The following is a 15,262-nucleotide window of genomic DNA, read 5'->3' on the forward strand; positions in this document are numbered from 1 at the left end:
GCCAAATGTACAGCCATACATACATATGCATGCAGCCGTGTGTATAGATGTATGTGTATGTGTGTGTCTATGTATATGCATGTAGCTACATCTATAACACTCGGTTGGCTCAAATAAAATTTACACTTACAAGTGGCGCTAAAGTCAAGTGTAATGCCTCAGCCCCTGCCCCTGCCCCTGCCCCTGCTCTAAGCTGCCGTCAGCTGGTTAGACATGGCCAAAAGGCTGGCGGTGGCGGCGGTGGTGCTGCTGCTGCGGCAAATGTGGTCAAGAGTTTTATAAAGTTCATCATCCATGGCCCATGGTCCTAAGCATTTTTCAAGTGCAGCGCCAAAAGATTTTCAATTTCAAATATACAAGTACATATGGATGTATTATATAAGCAGTTGGCCGCCCAGCAGTCGCTGCCTCTGCGAATCCCCTGTCCACACCTAGCCGCAGCGGCTTTAAGCCATTTCATTATGCCCTGCACAATGGCCACAATGGCTAGTCCATACCGTTGGCAGGGCTCCAAGATTGCATTTGAATCTGCTTTTCGGCAAATCGTGAGAATATTCAATTTATGATATAAGTAGAAATCATGTGGACTTGAAATTTTAAACGGGATTTGATGGAATTATATTGAATTAAATAAATATATTAAATAAAATAAATTTTATATATGTATGCATGATTAAAATTTCGATATAAATTCATATAAAATTAAATACATAAAATAAAAAAAAATAATAATAAATAAAAATAAAATAACAAAATAGAATTTGTATATAAATTTAAAAAAAAATCTGATGGAACTGTATTAAATGAAATAAAAAAATAAAAAATATATAGAAATAAAAAAAATATATAAATAAAAAAAATAAATAATAATTTAAGATAAAATATTCATGTAAGCACAATAAATTTTTATCAACGATTTGATGGTTAATGTATTATATTATATATAAAAATTTTAATTTTAATTTTGAAAAACTATTGACTCACCCGTTTCAAATCAAATATAAGTATATAAAATGAAGAGCATCTGAAGCAGCTATATCATATAACTGACATTTCTCACTCACGCTCTCTCCCTCTCACACACTCACGCACACTGTCTAGCCCTCTCTCTTTCCGTCTTCCACTTGTCTTGACTGCACATACTACATAAAGTACATAATCATGTTCATGACGTGCGCTGAAGTGGGTTTGGGCTCTGAGTTTTGGGCTGGACGGTGTTGGCCTGTGTTGGGCGCCTGTTATAAAAGCTTAAACCGTTACAAGTATTTAAAAAGCACTTCAGTTCAGCTTGAGGACTAACACAAATGTATTAAAAGCATATTGAAATGTATTGCATTGTTTATTTTAATTAAATCAACAGCATTCGGGGAACGCTACATGCCGGTTACATAATCTTCCTCTTTGCCTGAGATGCTGTCTTGAGGCGGACTACGGGCGCCTGGGCGGCATTCTAGCTGCTGCGGCAATGTTTTGACAGTTCAATTTCTGACAAGGATCTGGTTTGAAAATATGTATATGTATATTCAGTAATAATATGAGAGATATGTAGTTTGATTAACTCACTTCTGCAGGAAATCAGCTGCAAATCACATTGGGTTTGATCTCGCCAGACTCGGTCCCGAACCGTCCTGCGACACAGATTATTTAGCTCAGTGGTGTCCATCCGATTCCTTCGGCAGGACACACAGGCGTTGTAGATCCTGTCACAGTCGGACCTCTGTGAGTGGATGGCCGTGAAGCAGATCACCAGGAGGACGACGAAAATGATTTGAATTTGCATCTTGCCCGCTCTATAAACAGATACTGATACTCACTGAATGCTCCAGCTGGCTTATATAGGCAGCACGAACTATAGATGCTATAGACAAACAGCTGTTCTTTAGAGCACGCATCGAAGAATATGGATTGATCATATTCCCAAAAGATTTTCAATGAACTGAAAAGAAAGCTGATTATGATAATATAAATGCATTGTTACCTGCAATATTTGACTTACATAATGGCACATCTGTTTCACAGGTGAGTCACACACTTCCTCATCTGGAATTTCGACTATAAATAGCTGGCAATTTAGCCAAGTTTATCAAGAGTTCATTTCTTACGCCACCACCTCAGTAATCATGTCAAAAGTTCTGATATTCTTGGGTAAGTTTTGACGGCAAACCGAGCCCGAGTCTAGGATCAAAACAAACAATTTTCTCCCATAGCTTTCTTCTGCTTGTGCCTGATGCTAATTCAAGCTCAGCCAAATGAGAACAGAAGGATCTGCGAGAAGCTGACCCGTGACTGCGTTGCGTGTCAGCGTAGAAGAGGACCTGACGACGATGTGACTAATATCTTCAATGCCAATTGTCGCAGAAACAATCGCCGATGGAAGAATATTACACGCTGCGAGCTAGACCGTGCCACCTGTGAGCGTAAGTACAAAGAAATAATTGATCGCACTCTGCCTAGAAATTCATAACAAATTCATTTATTTTCAGTAACTCTGATTTCCTGCAGAGCTGTGACCTGTGAAAATGTGCGTCGTATACTAGACTAACGGATGCAATTAGAGAGAAGATGTGCAAATGACTAAATTGAGAAATGTATTGCATTGTACAACTTAAGAAAATATATTAACATTTTATTCAATCCAACGCAAAAATCAGTTAATCAACAGTTGACAAAAGTACGTGAATTGAGCTCAATTTGTTGACTCAAATAATTTCAGTGTCTGTGGAATTTTCCTGCCTATATTCATGCCAATTGTAGTCTACATAGCCTCACTAATTCGCACACAATATCCAACACGGCCGCTTATCAGTCAAATGCATAGCTTGCAAGATCTACCCCTCTCTCTCTCACTCTCTTGATAGATGTTTAACATTTACTCTCTTGTTACTTTCTTAGCTCAGCCCAACTCACCACACGCTAAGCCTACTTATACATTTGCATATTCACCACAGCTCAGCTGTTTCTGCCGCTCTGTCTACCACAGAGCAAACAGAGCGTCGCCTCGCTGCTCTCGCATGTAAACAAAACTTGATGAGATGCAGAGAGGAAAACCAAACAACAGACACACACACTCACACACACACAGCTCTATCTGGCTCTCTGTCTGTTTGTCTGCCGATCTATCTGCTAAAATACACATGGTGATAATAAAGATTGCGAGCCGAAAACAAAATTTTTTGTGCGGCGTTAGTCGCTGTCATCGTTGCTTCTACTGTTGTTGCTGTTGTTGCTGTTATTGTTGTTGTTATTGTTAATTTTTCACGCACACAAACAGGCCAAACAACGTAGGAGCTCTTGATACTCGTAATAAGCCAGTTGCACGTCCAGTCGCAGTCGCCTAGTTGACAGTTGTCGCGAGTGTCGCGTGAGCCCGAAGAGCAAAACGTAAAAACAGAAAAAAAAGTGAAATAAAAATACCCCACATTTCACCATTGCTTCTGTGTATGCATTATAAATTGCCATATTGATCGACTGAACTGATTGATTAAGTGTTTCGTGTGTGGAGTGGACTGAAGTGGAGTGAAGTGGAGCGGAGTGGAGTGGTGCAGCAGCTGCTGCCAATGCCGTTGCCAAAATGTCAAATAGCACATTTACGCATCTGACCAAACTGCAGCCGCTGCTCCGTGTGGTGGGCAGCAGTTTCGCGGCGCTATCCCCCACCGACGACGTTTATTCACCAGACTTGCAAAGTATTCACAGCTACAGCAGCAGCAACAACAACAATTTGAATGTGGGCAGCGACCAAAACAACAACAACGACATTTTGGTGCTGTACGAGCAGGAGAATTACACATACCGTTCCACATCGACCATTGTGCTAATGGTCGCCGCCTGGATACTGCTGATACTGGGCTTTGTCTTCTGCTGCTGTGCGGAGTGCTTCGGCGTGAGCGTCTGGCGGGGCAAGAAGCGCGCCAGCATCTCGCGGAGCGGCGCTGAGAGCGCTGCCACCAGCACCACCGCCACTGGCGACCAGTCGAGCCAACTTCATGCAGGTGAGTTTCTTAGCTTCACAGAGCTTTGCTGCGGCGAAAATGCCAATGCAGCGGCATACTTTTCGGCGCGGCTGAGAAATGTGACAGCAGCAGCAGCAGAAGCAGCAGCAGCAGAAGCAGCAACAAGAGCCACAACAACAATGAAACTTTTGTGTCCCGTTGGCCAAAGCAACACTCAACTTCCTACACACCTCTCTCTCTCTCTCTGTCTCTCTCCCTCTACGATACAGTTCAAAAATGCAAAATGGCAACAATAACCTAACAATGACAGCGTAAGAGATTAAGAACGAACTAGAAATACCCTGCTATATGAGAAATACTTGTGCATTTATTGAGCTGAGGCTCCTAAGGCAAGCTGAGCTATAATTCTGATCACTTTTTGGAATGGGAAATATCTCTACTCTTCACTCTATATTATATAAATATATTATTCTAATATTTCTATAAAATACTCTTAAATATATTTAAGTATATAATTCTAATACAATAATTTCTCACATTTTAATTTCACCACATTGAATATATATATACATTATAAACCAATCCCAAAGAACTTTCTCAACAGCATCTATCCTCAATTCTGTAGTTATCCAGCAAATAGTTGCTATTGTATTTATAAAACCTGCCCGCTTTGTTGCAAAGTTTTTACCTAAGAGTCATCAGTTTGCATTGAAAATGTCGAAAACTTTGGGCTCCATGGGGATGGCCGCTGCTGCACATGTGCGATTGCTAAACAAAGTGAATTTCTCTGGGGCTTAGGGTATGGCAACGCATTTGTATGGGCTGTCAATGCGCTCAGCTGCCACTGCTGAACTACTTTTGGACAAAACGCAAAAGGCAACGGAGCAGAGCTCCATGCAAATGTATTTTGCGTTTTGAGTGCTGAGAATTGTGCACTGCCTGCAGTTTTTCTGATGGGGTAGTCTGCCCGCCCGCCCTCCAGTCTCTCCCCTGGCCGCCCGCACGCCCGCTCGCTGGCCTTATCGATATCATAAAATATTTAGCTATTTTTCGTATCTCGTTTCGTTTTGTTATTGGTAAATTTGGCATGCGTTTTGGCTAAAATTGGCTTTTGGCCAAGTAAACGAGTGGCAGCTACACACGTACGACTCCACACACACACACACACACACACACACATAAATTGCCCATATTTCTGGCATCATTTTGAGTTTATGCGCCTCTGCCTAGCTCCCCCCTCACACCCACCCCAGGCGGTTATCGGTTGAAACTTGTGCATTGCACAATGCCCACTAAATTCTCAAAGATATTGAGTTTCATTAAGCCAATGCTCATATATGTGTGTGGGTGTGGGTGTATGTGTGTGTGGGTGTATGTGTGGTATGTGGGCCAAACGGAGCATCAGCAGCCGTCAGTGGGTCATTAGACTCTCGCATCGATAAAGCAAAATTTGTTTGCAATTTATTTGGCCTACTAGTTTGCTGCAGATTTGTGGAATGTTAGCTTAAAGTGGCTTTTGCTTGCCGCATTCCTTCCAAAAATGCAGCAGCTCCAAATATGCCTTTTGTTTGTTTAGACAAAGTGCGAAGCCCTTATTGGAATGTATATTTCACAAAAGTTATTTCAGCTGGAATACTCAAATGATTTAGAAATATGAGCAAGTTTTAATGCAAACTAAGAGATGGCTGGTCAATGACTAGTAGTCATATATAAAATGTTATTGGCAAAAGAAATGCCAATAAATATTAATTATTTTCCTTTTCTTTCTTAATAATTTTTCCTTTTCTGTTCAATTATTAGTTAACAGAGTAAATACTTATCGATAAAGAAATATATTAATAATGAGCTTTCAAATACCAATCACTTTACTTCAGTAACCAATTATCGATAAACATATACAATAAGAACAAACTTGCTATAACCCTATGTAAATTGGATAATTTTAAGTTTAAGAACTAAATACTTAACAATAATAATTTATCGATAAACATATGCAATTAAAACAAGCTTTTCATCAACATTACCAACCTCTCAAGCATCTCCTCTTTTCATATTCAATAACAATAACATTTCTACTTATCGATTATCGATTAAACGTATATCGATAAGTCGTAAACTGCAGCTGCAGTAAAAGCAACATTGATTTGAAATCAGGACACATTGTTCTCCCCGACGACAGCGTCGTGAAATGTTATTTTAATACACCGCCGTGCGTTAGCAACATGAACCGTAAGCCGTAAATACTAAACTGCAAGCAGGAGCACGCCGTGCCGCAGCAGCTCGTAAGTAATCGATTTGATGGTCCGTTCCCCCACTCAATATATGCAGTTGAGCGCATTGGCCCATTTCGATAACTACATAAGACCCGTCTTAGTGTGTCAAGCGATAAATTCGCGCACTCGCCGCACTCGCCGCACTCCGCCGTAATGCCAACAAGGCGAAGCGAGGGCACAGCGATGCGGTAGATAACTTTAAGTTGCAGCCATAAAAAATTGCGAAAGTTACAAATGTTTTATGAAAGTTTCTCATTTTATTTAGCCTTTTATATTATATTATATACATACATACATATAGATGTATATATGTATGTATATATAGATATCAGCGCGCCCTGTGCATCGACTCGGCAGAGTTCGCATACTGCACAAGTTTTTAATAAAAGTTCTGTGCAGCTATTGCCATACCCACCAGAAACCCACTTCCAGTTGCAGCACCACTACCACCACTTCCACTTCCACTTCCACTTCCTCCAGGGGCTGTCAGCCATTCGCTCTGTTCAGGAATTCATAACCGCATTGCTCTCAGCGACTGCCAAGCCGAGCAGCAGGCGCAGTTGTACATACCAATTACTTATATATCGACGATATGCTGGCTGAGACAATAACCGAGAATATCCCCCAGCCGGCATGCCCCCCTCCTGGGCACAGCTGATGCAGCTTTGGCTTATAATAAGTTTTTGTCTCCGCGCAGCGGATTGCGCCTGCCAAGTTCCATTGAGTTGGCCAACTTAAATCTATAATGTAATTCAGTTCTCCTCTTCGATTTGTAGACACTTTAAAATTGGGATTCCATTTATTGATGTTGCGAAATATTGTGAGTCTTTTATTTGCTGTTTACGCGCTCCATTGCTATCTGTCCCTTCTCGTGCCCCACCTGCTGTTTATTCGTGTACATCATTTTTTACAGCCCCTCATCAGCGGCAAAGCTGAGGGCAGCCCGGGAGACAGACAGGAGGCGCTGCTTAGTTAGTCCTTCATGGCACTTTGATTGCTCATTTGGCATTTATTTGACGGCCTTATTCTCCGCCTGCCATCTGCAGTCTCCTACGGCTGCTCTTAAATTATTCATTGTGCGTGCCCCCTGCCCCACTCCCGGCGCCTGCAGCATCTTCAATCTTCTGCTACTGCTGCTGCTGCTGCTCCTGCCCACGTACAGCACTGCGTTGAGAGCTATGCGAATTTTTAAAATATTCATGTCCTGCCGCTGGCATCGCTGGCCAAGAAACTCGCTGAAAACATCATCGGACCAGGCACTAACTAAATGTGCGTAATTTTTACCGACAGCGCATTGAAAATATCGCTCGCAGCTATCAGACAGCAGCTGTACGTGAGTTTGCAACTTGCCCCCCTCCACCCCACTCCCACTGTGCCCCGCACAGAGTCAGAGGCTCGCTTCATATTGGATTTGCCGCCTGTTTAGCTAGACGATGTACACTGAAACCTAATATTACGGCTTTTCGGTCAGACCAAATTGGCTGTGAAAGCATTGAAATTTGAGTAAACTTGCCTTAAATAAAATATTACTTGAATATGCAAGCGTTTCAAATTTATTTAAAATTTGTTAAATAAAATTCTCGTGTTTTATTTATAGTTTATGTGGACATTTATATTTTCAGTATATGTAGCTCCTGCTTTGAGCTTACAGATATTCTCGCTTGTGATATATATACTTCTTCTAATATCATGATTAAGTTATTATATAGATATATGAATATATAAATATTAATATAATTTTAAGACTTTTTTACATATATTATTTTATATATATATATTTTTTTTATTCATAGTTTTACTATATATATATTTTTTTAATTCATTCGAAGCAAATATATTGTTGATAGTCTTACCACATACCGAAAAAAATATCTTATAAAAACAAATTGCAATTGTCCATTTCATACAGAAAAAAAAAAGAAACTTGTGAAATTCCTTTCTTTATGCAGCACAATAATCCACTTTGAGTTTTACTCTCATATTTATTATATATATATTTGCCATCAGATTTTTATTTGTTTTGCTGTCAGTTTTGGTCCACCCTAATCCATGTGACCGACATCTCAGTGGACTTGCGCCTTAGCACTGCGTCTAATTTATATTTATTCAACAATTTATATTTATTTTTTTCGTTCCATTTCTATTTCTGTATATATTTTTTTGCTGCTCTTCAAATTGTGCATAAAATTTACATTTTTTATTAGCGCTGACCACTCCAAAGCAGAAAAAGAAGAAGAGGCAAAAGCTGAAGATGAAGAGGAATGGCACAGACATTGCTCGGACTATCTGACATTTCGCACGTTTCGACTGCTGATTGTGGGTAATTTTTATTGATTGTTCGCATCTACGAACATGGCAGATACACGCAGTTGAATATATGTTGATGAAGATGTTGTTGTTGTTGCTGTTGTTGTTGTCTGTAGTTGTATTTGTATTGAGGTCAATTGGATTTGTGAAAATGGGGCTGCAAATGCTGGCAATGAAAATGGAAATGGAAATGGAGAGTTGAGTCTGGCCTGTGCAGTTGCATTTGGAGTTGACATTATGCAATTTGATTAAGTTGCATTTAATTGCTTTTGTTGTACAATTATAAATAAATGCAAATTGCTTTGGTTTTGTAGTGTCATTTATATTAATTAATAATGTTAAATTTGCGTATTGATGACTCTGTAGCTCTTTCACCGAGCTCTGTGTCATTTAAGCCGAAACACTGAATACATTGCCATTGCCATTGCCGTTGCCATTGCCCGGTCAACAAATTTATTTGGAAGCCATAATTATGGGCAGGTGCTCAATTATACATGCACCTATTAAGTGCTTAGCAGCACACACACACATACATACATGCATATGTATAGGGCTTAGAAGTGCACATCCTTTATTTATGACGACAAATTTCATATATTGCATTACTGCAATTACAATAGCAGCATTTAATTGGTTTTCCATTATTTGGCCAAGAGCAAAGAGCCTAGCCTAATGCTGGGACGTGTTCTATATACATATATGAAGGTAATTAGAGCTCTGCATGAATAGTTCAATTTTAGAGCTATAGCCAGTTGAATTATCAAACATAACTTTTGCTTGATGCTCTATTTTATCTTCACTTCTTGGTAAACTGATAGAATAAATATGTTCAAGCTGAGATTAAAATTATAATCTTTATTGAGATCAGTTATTCATGCTTCCTTTAGATGAGTGAAAACAGAAATCTTTGTAGCACTGTTTCTTACTTCAAGGATTCAACTCCTGATAATGTGGACAATCACTTTACGGTTTATTATAGAGTCTTAATTGATTTTGCATATACATATATAAGCTCCCTTAAATGAAATATTTCTTATATATATTAGCGCTTTTCTTAGCCAATTCAATAATCAAGCCAAAGCCAGCATATATTGCTGCATGATGTCTCGAGCACACATCAAATCATTGAATATAAAATGTATATGACCTATAAAGTGTGCGAAGCAATTATTTCTTATAAATCACATTTTCAGCTATCCATATATTAAATTTAACACATATACACATATGTATATCTCATATACAAGCACTATAAACTGTGAGCTATTAAGTTGAAAAGAGCTCTCTCATTTTATATTCTTTTCTCCTTTAGTGTTCTTTAAATATATATTTAATAACAAGCCAAAAATAATATGAAATGCGCGTATATATAGCATATGTTAACGATAAAACAGCTCCACAAACAATTTCATTTATGTTTGCTTCATAGACTGTAAAGAACTATCAGAGAGTGTGTGTGCTGTGTGTGTGTGTGCGTGTGTGTGAGTATGCCCTAAAGTGATTTTTACGCACACTTCTCTTACTTACTTGTGTACACAAGTATGTGTACTCCTCGCGCTGGGCTCCCTTGGCAAATCCCTTGCTCACTTGGCAGCCTTTCAACGTAAATTACCATAATTCGCGCTTTCAAAAGGCGCACACTTAACCTTTAATTAAGATACTCGAAACTTTTCAATATTCAACGCTTTTGTATGCAATGGCGCCGCATTGGCGCCCATTTTCTTTTATCCCCCTCCAGGCAGGGCTGTCGTTTACACACACATACTACTTACACCATTCACACACTCGCACTCACACTCACACGTCAAGTCGCTGCATTTTGCCATAACGAAATTAACGCCACGTCTGCCTGCGCTGCAAAGTATGCAACATAAATTTTTGCGCCGTGCCAATAAAAATAATTGAAGCAAAATGTGCTGCACATGAGCTGACGAGCGAGCAGGCTGAGGTGGTGGATGGGGGCGGGTGGTGTGCCGGGCAGAGTTCATGCAGGTTGTGCGACGCCAATGAGGCTCCAATAAGACTCCAATTGCAATTTTACTTTTATTGCCAGCCAGCTTGACGTAGCTGCCTGCCTTTTAAGTGCTTGCTCTTTGTTGTGGGCGCTGTTCATTGGCTCAATTGTTGTTGTTGGTTGTCTGCTGCTGCTATTGTTGTTGGCCATTGTCATACCCATCCATCCAACGTCAACGCTCACTTGTGCTTGTTTTCATTTCCGCTGCGCTTATCACATTATTGCAAGCTCATTGCCGGCTCCTCCTTTGATTCGCGTTTTTCCGTGCTATTGCTATCAGTCAAGTTGACTTTAGCATTTCCTTTGTGACGTCACCGGCAAGCAGCTCTGATGCATTTGCTGTGTACACCATATCATTCATAACTTATGGAATGACACGTAAAAATCCTCGTTCGAGTAAGCTTTAAAATTCTGCACCCACACAAAAAATACATTCACTTTGATATTATTAATAGCATAGACCTGAATAATTCGCCTAATTCCATTTCAAGTAGACTTTGCCCCGACAGCCGACCAACCGAAATTCTAATCGATTTTCCAATGGCCTGTGACGCTTTTCACAGTCAGTCAGTCAGAGCCGAGCTAAATATAAATTCGTGAGAGAGAGAAAAAAGAACGGTAACTGTCAAAGTGTCATTCCTCTCAAGGGCTGCTAGCTGGCAGCTTAGCGGGACATTTTGCATAGAACATTAATAAATAATTTGGTTTGTGTGAATGATTTTCATATGAATTCCCGCCCAGGAGTCGTTACAGTCTCTCTGAGTGTGTGTGTGTGTGTGTGTTGTCCTGTGTGTAACGTTTGTCTACTTTGCAGCTCATGTAATATTCATGATTATTTGAAATTTGCGCTTCGTTATCCTTTATCCTTTTTATGTGCACACACATACACATGCACACACACACACACAGTCACGAGAGACACACGACAATCATATGTTAGCGCGTCCGGACGCCTTCTGTGTTTGCACAGATATACATGAATACAAACACTCGCACACACACACACACACACGTACAGTTAGGGTGTGCAAGTCCTTGCATATCATCAGCCTTTAGTCGCCAGCTAACGTAATCGGTTTTCAGTGTCGCCGAGGAGCTCGCCTGGGGAATTCCAACAGCGGCATTGATAGCAGCTCCGTCCATCAATATGCCCCTAACAAACTGTTGCGTACCTTCAACAGCTCCAGCTACATTCTCCTCCTCCTCCTGCTGCTCATCCTACTCCTGAAATGTCTCTTGGTTGCGTTTTTATTTGTCACACGTTTGACGCCGCCATATTGTCAATACACACAGACAGGCTACTTCTACTACTATGTGTGTGTGTGTGTGTGTGAGGCACTTCCGTTTCAGCGCTTATCAGTTGTCGCTGCGCGTTTGTTGTTGTCAGCTCCCATGGCGCGCTTTTTCCAACTAGGTTGATGCAAACGGCGAATGGCAAACGGCAAACGAGCAACGAACGCCACTTGCAACGTGCCACCTCGAGCGGTGGCAAAGTCAACGGCTTTTGTTAGGACTTAGTAACGGCGCCCGCTGCGCTTGCCTCGCCCTGACCTGCTCTGCCTTGCTCTGCCTTGATGTGGGCGTGGCGTTGCGCGTCGTCTGGTTGCATTGCGATAAAATTGTGTGTATGGCAACTTCAACAAGTGAAGCGCTTCACTTTGCTTCCCAACGCTCGCGCGCTCTGCAAGTTTTGTTGACAAACTGAAAAACAATTATGATTGATTGTTCAACACTGGCGAAAAGATAACCGAGCACGAAAGGTGTGCACGCTCGTGTGTGTGTGTGGGAGTACTTTTAAGATAGTCAACTAAACAAGTTTGGAGCAACTTCGAATCGTCTACGTGGATCGTGCGGCGAGTGCTTATGAACTAGTTCCAAAAGTGAGCTAACAAAACTTTGAGCACTGTTTGAGAGCAGGTGCTGTGCTAAAGCAATATTTAGATACAAACTATGCAAACATATAGTCGTATAGTTCTTCAAGATGTTTCATTCATTCTCATTTGATTTAAAAGAAATCAAAAATAATCATAATTCAACAATCAACTATACAGAGTTGTGCATATATAGATATATGTATATATGTAGAAATAAAGAACGTGTAGCTCAAAACAACACACCTTAAATCTATAGTTTCAAGTCAGAAAATTGTCGATTTAAAATAAATATGTTAGGAATATTATTAAAGGGATAAATATATTCTTATAAGAATTTTTTTATTTTTCCCATGGAAAACTGTTGCCGAAGAATTGCTTAGTTAGATATTTATTACATATTTTCGTATCATAATATAAATTGATTGCTTGGCTGATAATTGGGAAAGCATAATACAGCGCTATTATCTAGTTTATGACTTGTAACTATTTTACTATAGTAAGCTTTAAATTATTTATAAATAGAAATATATGAGCTGAACAATTTATAAAAGAAATATACAGGATAATATATGGGAACTTGAATCTTTTATGCAAATAGGATAAATTGGTAACAAAAATAGTATTATTCATTATTAGAGATTAAAACTAATATATAATTAAAATGGTATAAATTATTAACAAAAATAGTATTATTCATAACTAATATATAATTGCGACTTACTTAAAACTTAAGCACAGGCAACCTACAGTTTTTATACGCCAGCAACGTCTTCCAGCTGAATCGATAACATAATCTGATTGCCATATATCAATTACCTGGTATGCGAAAAGGAAATGCCAATTAGTTAACCCTAACTACAGCGACTATTATTAGCCGAACATAAGCCCAATCAGCTGGCATAGCTCAACGAATCGGTTGAACAACCTGAGCATGGAGCTCCATTCTCTGCCGTCACCTTTGTCTTGGGCGACACGCAACCCGTTTAAGGCCAAGCCCACTATGCGCTACAATCTTATCAGGGCCAACATGCCGCATCTCCAGCGTGTCCTTTGTAGCAGCACATGTCAGCCGAAAAAGAAACAAAAAAGGATACAGATACAACAAAATGCCGTCAGCTGTTGCCGCTGTTGTTGTTGTTGTTGTTGTTGTTGCATTGGCTTTGCCTTTGCCTCTGCCTCAGCCGCAGCCTCAGCCGGAGATAGCTGTTTAAGCCAATTTGTAAACCATCAAATCGCGTTAAATGCGCTTTTCCGGTCTACGTCGATGCTACACGGGCCCCTCGCTATCGCTCGAGAGAAATCTCTCATTGTTATTGTTTTCTTTGCTAAACGGAAACGGTTAGGCACCCCTCGCAAAAGGCACTCAGTGCACGGCTCGGTACGCTACGCGCATCCTTTGCGACTCTGTTGTATTCAGTTCCTCTTTTCTTTTTTTCTTTTTTTATTCCCTGCTTTTGCACCTCGGAGCGAGTGCACAGGTATGCGAGCATTCATTGACATATGTACAGATATATAAATATATAGTATATATGTACATATATATTGCTATAAAGGCAATCGTTGGCGCTTCTTTTTCATCTCTCGACTGGGTTATTCATATTGATTTGTTTGCCTTTTGGCTATGCTTTGTGCGTGAGAACAGGATATTGAATAGCGGCCGGGCGGCGGGCATGCAGAGGGCACAGAGAGCAAGCGCAGATAGCCTCAAAGGCAATGCCTCATGCGAGTTATGCAAACGCTATTCAATTATCGATCCTCAATAGCAGACTGTCACCAACTCCAACTGGCATTCTTTGACCTCATTCTTCGACTTCCGTTCGGGCGGTGCATTCAGGCGAGACATGAAATGACCGCTCGCCCGGACCTAAGACCAAACCGTGGCCAATGAGCCTCGCACAAGGTGAAAAGCCTCTGCCTCTGTGTCTGCCTCTGTCTCTGCTCCCTCCCTCCGCACATTAAATGCCTAAAAAATGAGCGTGTAATTTACGAGCTGTTTGTCAACAATGTCCACAACAGAAACTGGGCCCAGAAATCTACTTTGTATTTTTATTAAAAAAGGAAACCAAATTGAAACTGGAACTGAAACTGAAACTGAAACTGAGGCGTAATGAGGCGTTTGATCACTTCCGTTCTTTAATATATATCGAATAAATTTAAATGTGCCAAAGGATTTTAGCATACAAATCGTATTTTGTGTCATTAACGGAGATAGAGGCTCATAAATTTGACTGCATTATGAGTTTAGCTCAACACAACAGGAAGAATAAGGAGGTTTTGGTCGAGAAGGTGAGCGTTAAGACTGGGGACTGAATATGCAAATGAAGACTTTGAACAATGTTGAGGCATCATTTATTCAGTGAAAGCAAAAACGTCTTGTGGCTATAAACTACTTTTAATTAATATTCAAAGCTATGAACTTCTGTTTATACAGCAAGTACACATAATATATATACTAAGCGTGAGTTCAAGCGAATCATCGTAAATTAAATATTGAGCTACTATTTAGTATTCATCTATACTCATCTACTTGTAACTGAATATACTTTTAATTTTAGTTCATTGATTTAGCTAATTTGAGAATATATTTAGCTACAAACTATTGTTAAAGATTTTTAGTTAGCTGCTTAATTGCTGCTGCTATCTCCTGCTCTATCTGACTCTAAATATAGCATATTCCTTTATCAAGAAGCATATTTGAAAACTTGGCAGATTTTGTAAATATTCTGCCATATTTGATGTCTCTTTTTTATAGAAATAAATTAGCTGTTCATTAAAAGAAATCAATTAATAAATTTAAATACAAACATAAAAGAAAATAATAATAATAATAAAAAATATGCA

At 39.8% G+C, this 15,262-nt stretch overlaps 4 protein-coding genes across 4 annotated transcripts in view; 3 read left to right on the forward strand and 1 right to left on the reverse strand.

The window, feature by feature from the left end:
* Positions 1 to 1,320: 1,320 nt before the first annotated feature.
* On the reverse strand, positions 1,321 to 1,817 carry LOC108651475 (Ecdysone-induced gene 71Ea). Its single transcript, XM_018101207.3, has 2 exons — positions 1,564 to 1,817; positions 1,321 to 1,496 (listed from the first exon to the last, which is right to left on the reverse strand). The coding sequence occupies exons 1-2, from the start codon at positions 1,778 to 1,780 to the stop codon at positions 1,429 to 1,431; spliced, it is 285 nt and encodes a 94-aa protein (XP_017956696.1). The 5' UTR covers positions 1,781 to 1,817; the 3' UTR covers positions 1,321 to 1,428.
* A 234-nt stretch (positions 1,818 to 2,051) lies between these two features.
* LOC108650268 (Ecdysone-induced gene 71Eb) lies at positions 2,052 to 2,647 on the forward strand. The gene is made up of 3 exons (XM_030382839.2): positions 2,052 to 2,145; positions 2,208 to 2,417; positions 2,484 to 2,647. The coding sequence occupies exons 1-3, from the start codon at positions 2,121 to 2,123 to the stop codon at positions 2,540 to 2,542; spliced, it is 294 nt and encodes a 97-aa protein (XP_030238699.1). The 5' UTR covers positions 2,052 to 2,120; the 3' UTR covers positions 2,543 to 2,647.
* Positions 2,648 to 3,448: 801 nt separating this feature from the next.
* Positions 3,449 to 15,262, forward strand: part of comm3 (protein commissureless 3) — a 37,021-nt gene continuing 25,207 nt past the window's right edge. Inside the window, exon 1 of the mRNA XM_030382836.2 lies at positions 3,449 to 3,992. Coding sequence (XP_030238696.1) covers positions 3,572 to 3,992 — 421 coding nt within the window. The 5' untranslated portion in view covers positions 3,449 to 3,571. The remainder of the gene's footprint in view (positions 3,993 to 15,262) is intronic.
* The window catches only part of mRpL20 (mitochondrial ribosomal protein L20), a 73,055-nt gene continuing 69,946 nt past the window's right edge, over positions 12,154 to 15,262 (forward strand). The window contains exon 1 of the mRNA XM_018101203.2: positions 12,154 to 12,168. The gene's annotated coding sequence lies outside the window, so the exon portion shown is untranslated. The remainder of the gene's footprint in view (positions 12,169 to 15,262) is intronic.

This window comes from Drosophila navojoa, chromosome 4 (assembly GCF_054131105.1).
Source record: "Drosophila navojoa isolate 15081-1374.11 chromosome 4, UAZ_NAV_1.0, whole genome shotgun sequence".
In the NCBI taxonomy this organism is placed as follows: Eukaryota; Metazoa; Arthropoda; class Insecta; order Diptera; family Drosophilidae; genus Drosophila; species Drosophila navojoa.

Bases quoted from the DNA above. Each gene is read 5' to 3' on its own strand.
- LOC108651475 (XM_018101207.3), bottom strand. From the start codon at position 1,780: ATGCAAATTCAAATCATTTTCGTCGTCCTCCTGGTGATCTGCTTCACG. The intron at 1,497-1,563 runs GTGAGTTAATCA...TTTTCAAACCAG, and splicing joins GCAGCTGATTTCCTGCAGAA to ATCCTTGTCAGAAATTGAAC.
- LOC108650268 (XM_030382839.2), top strand. From the start codon at position 2,121: ATGTCAAAAGTTCTGATATTCTTGG. The intron at 2,146-2,207 runs GTAAGTTTTGAC...TTTCTCCCATAG, and splicing joins AAAAGTTCTGATATTCTTGG to CTTTCTTCTGCTTGTGCCTG. The intron at 2,418-2,483 runs GTAAGTACAAAG...ATTTATTTTCAG, and splicing joins AGACCGTGCCACCTGTGAGC to TAACTCTGATTTCCTGCAGA.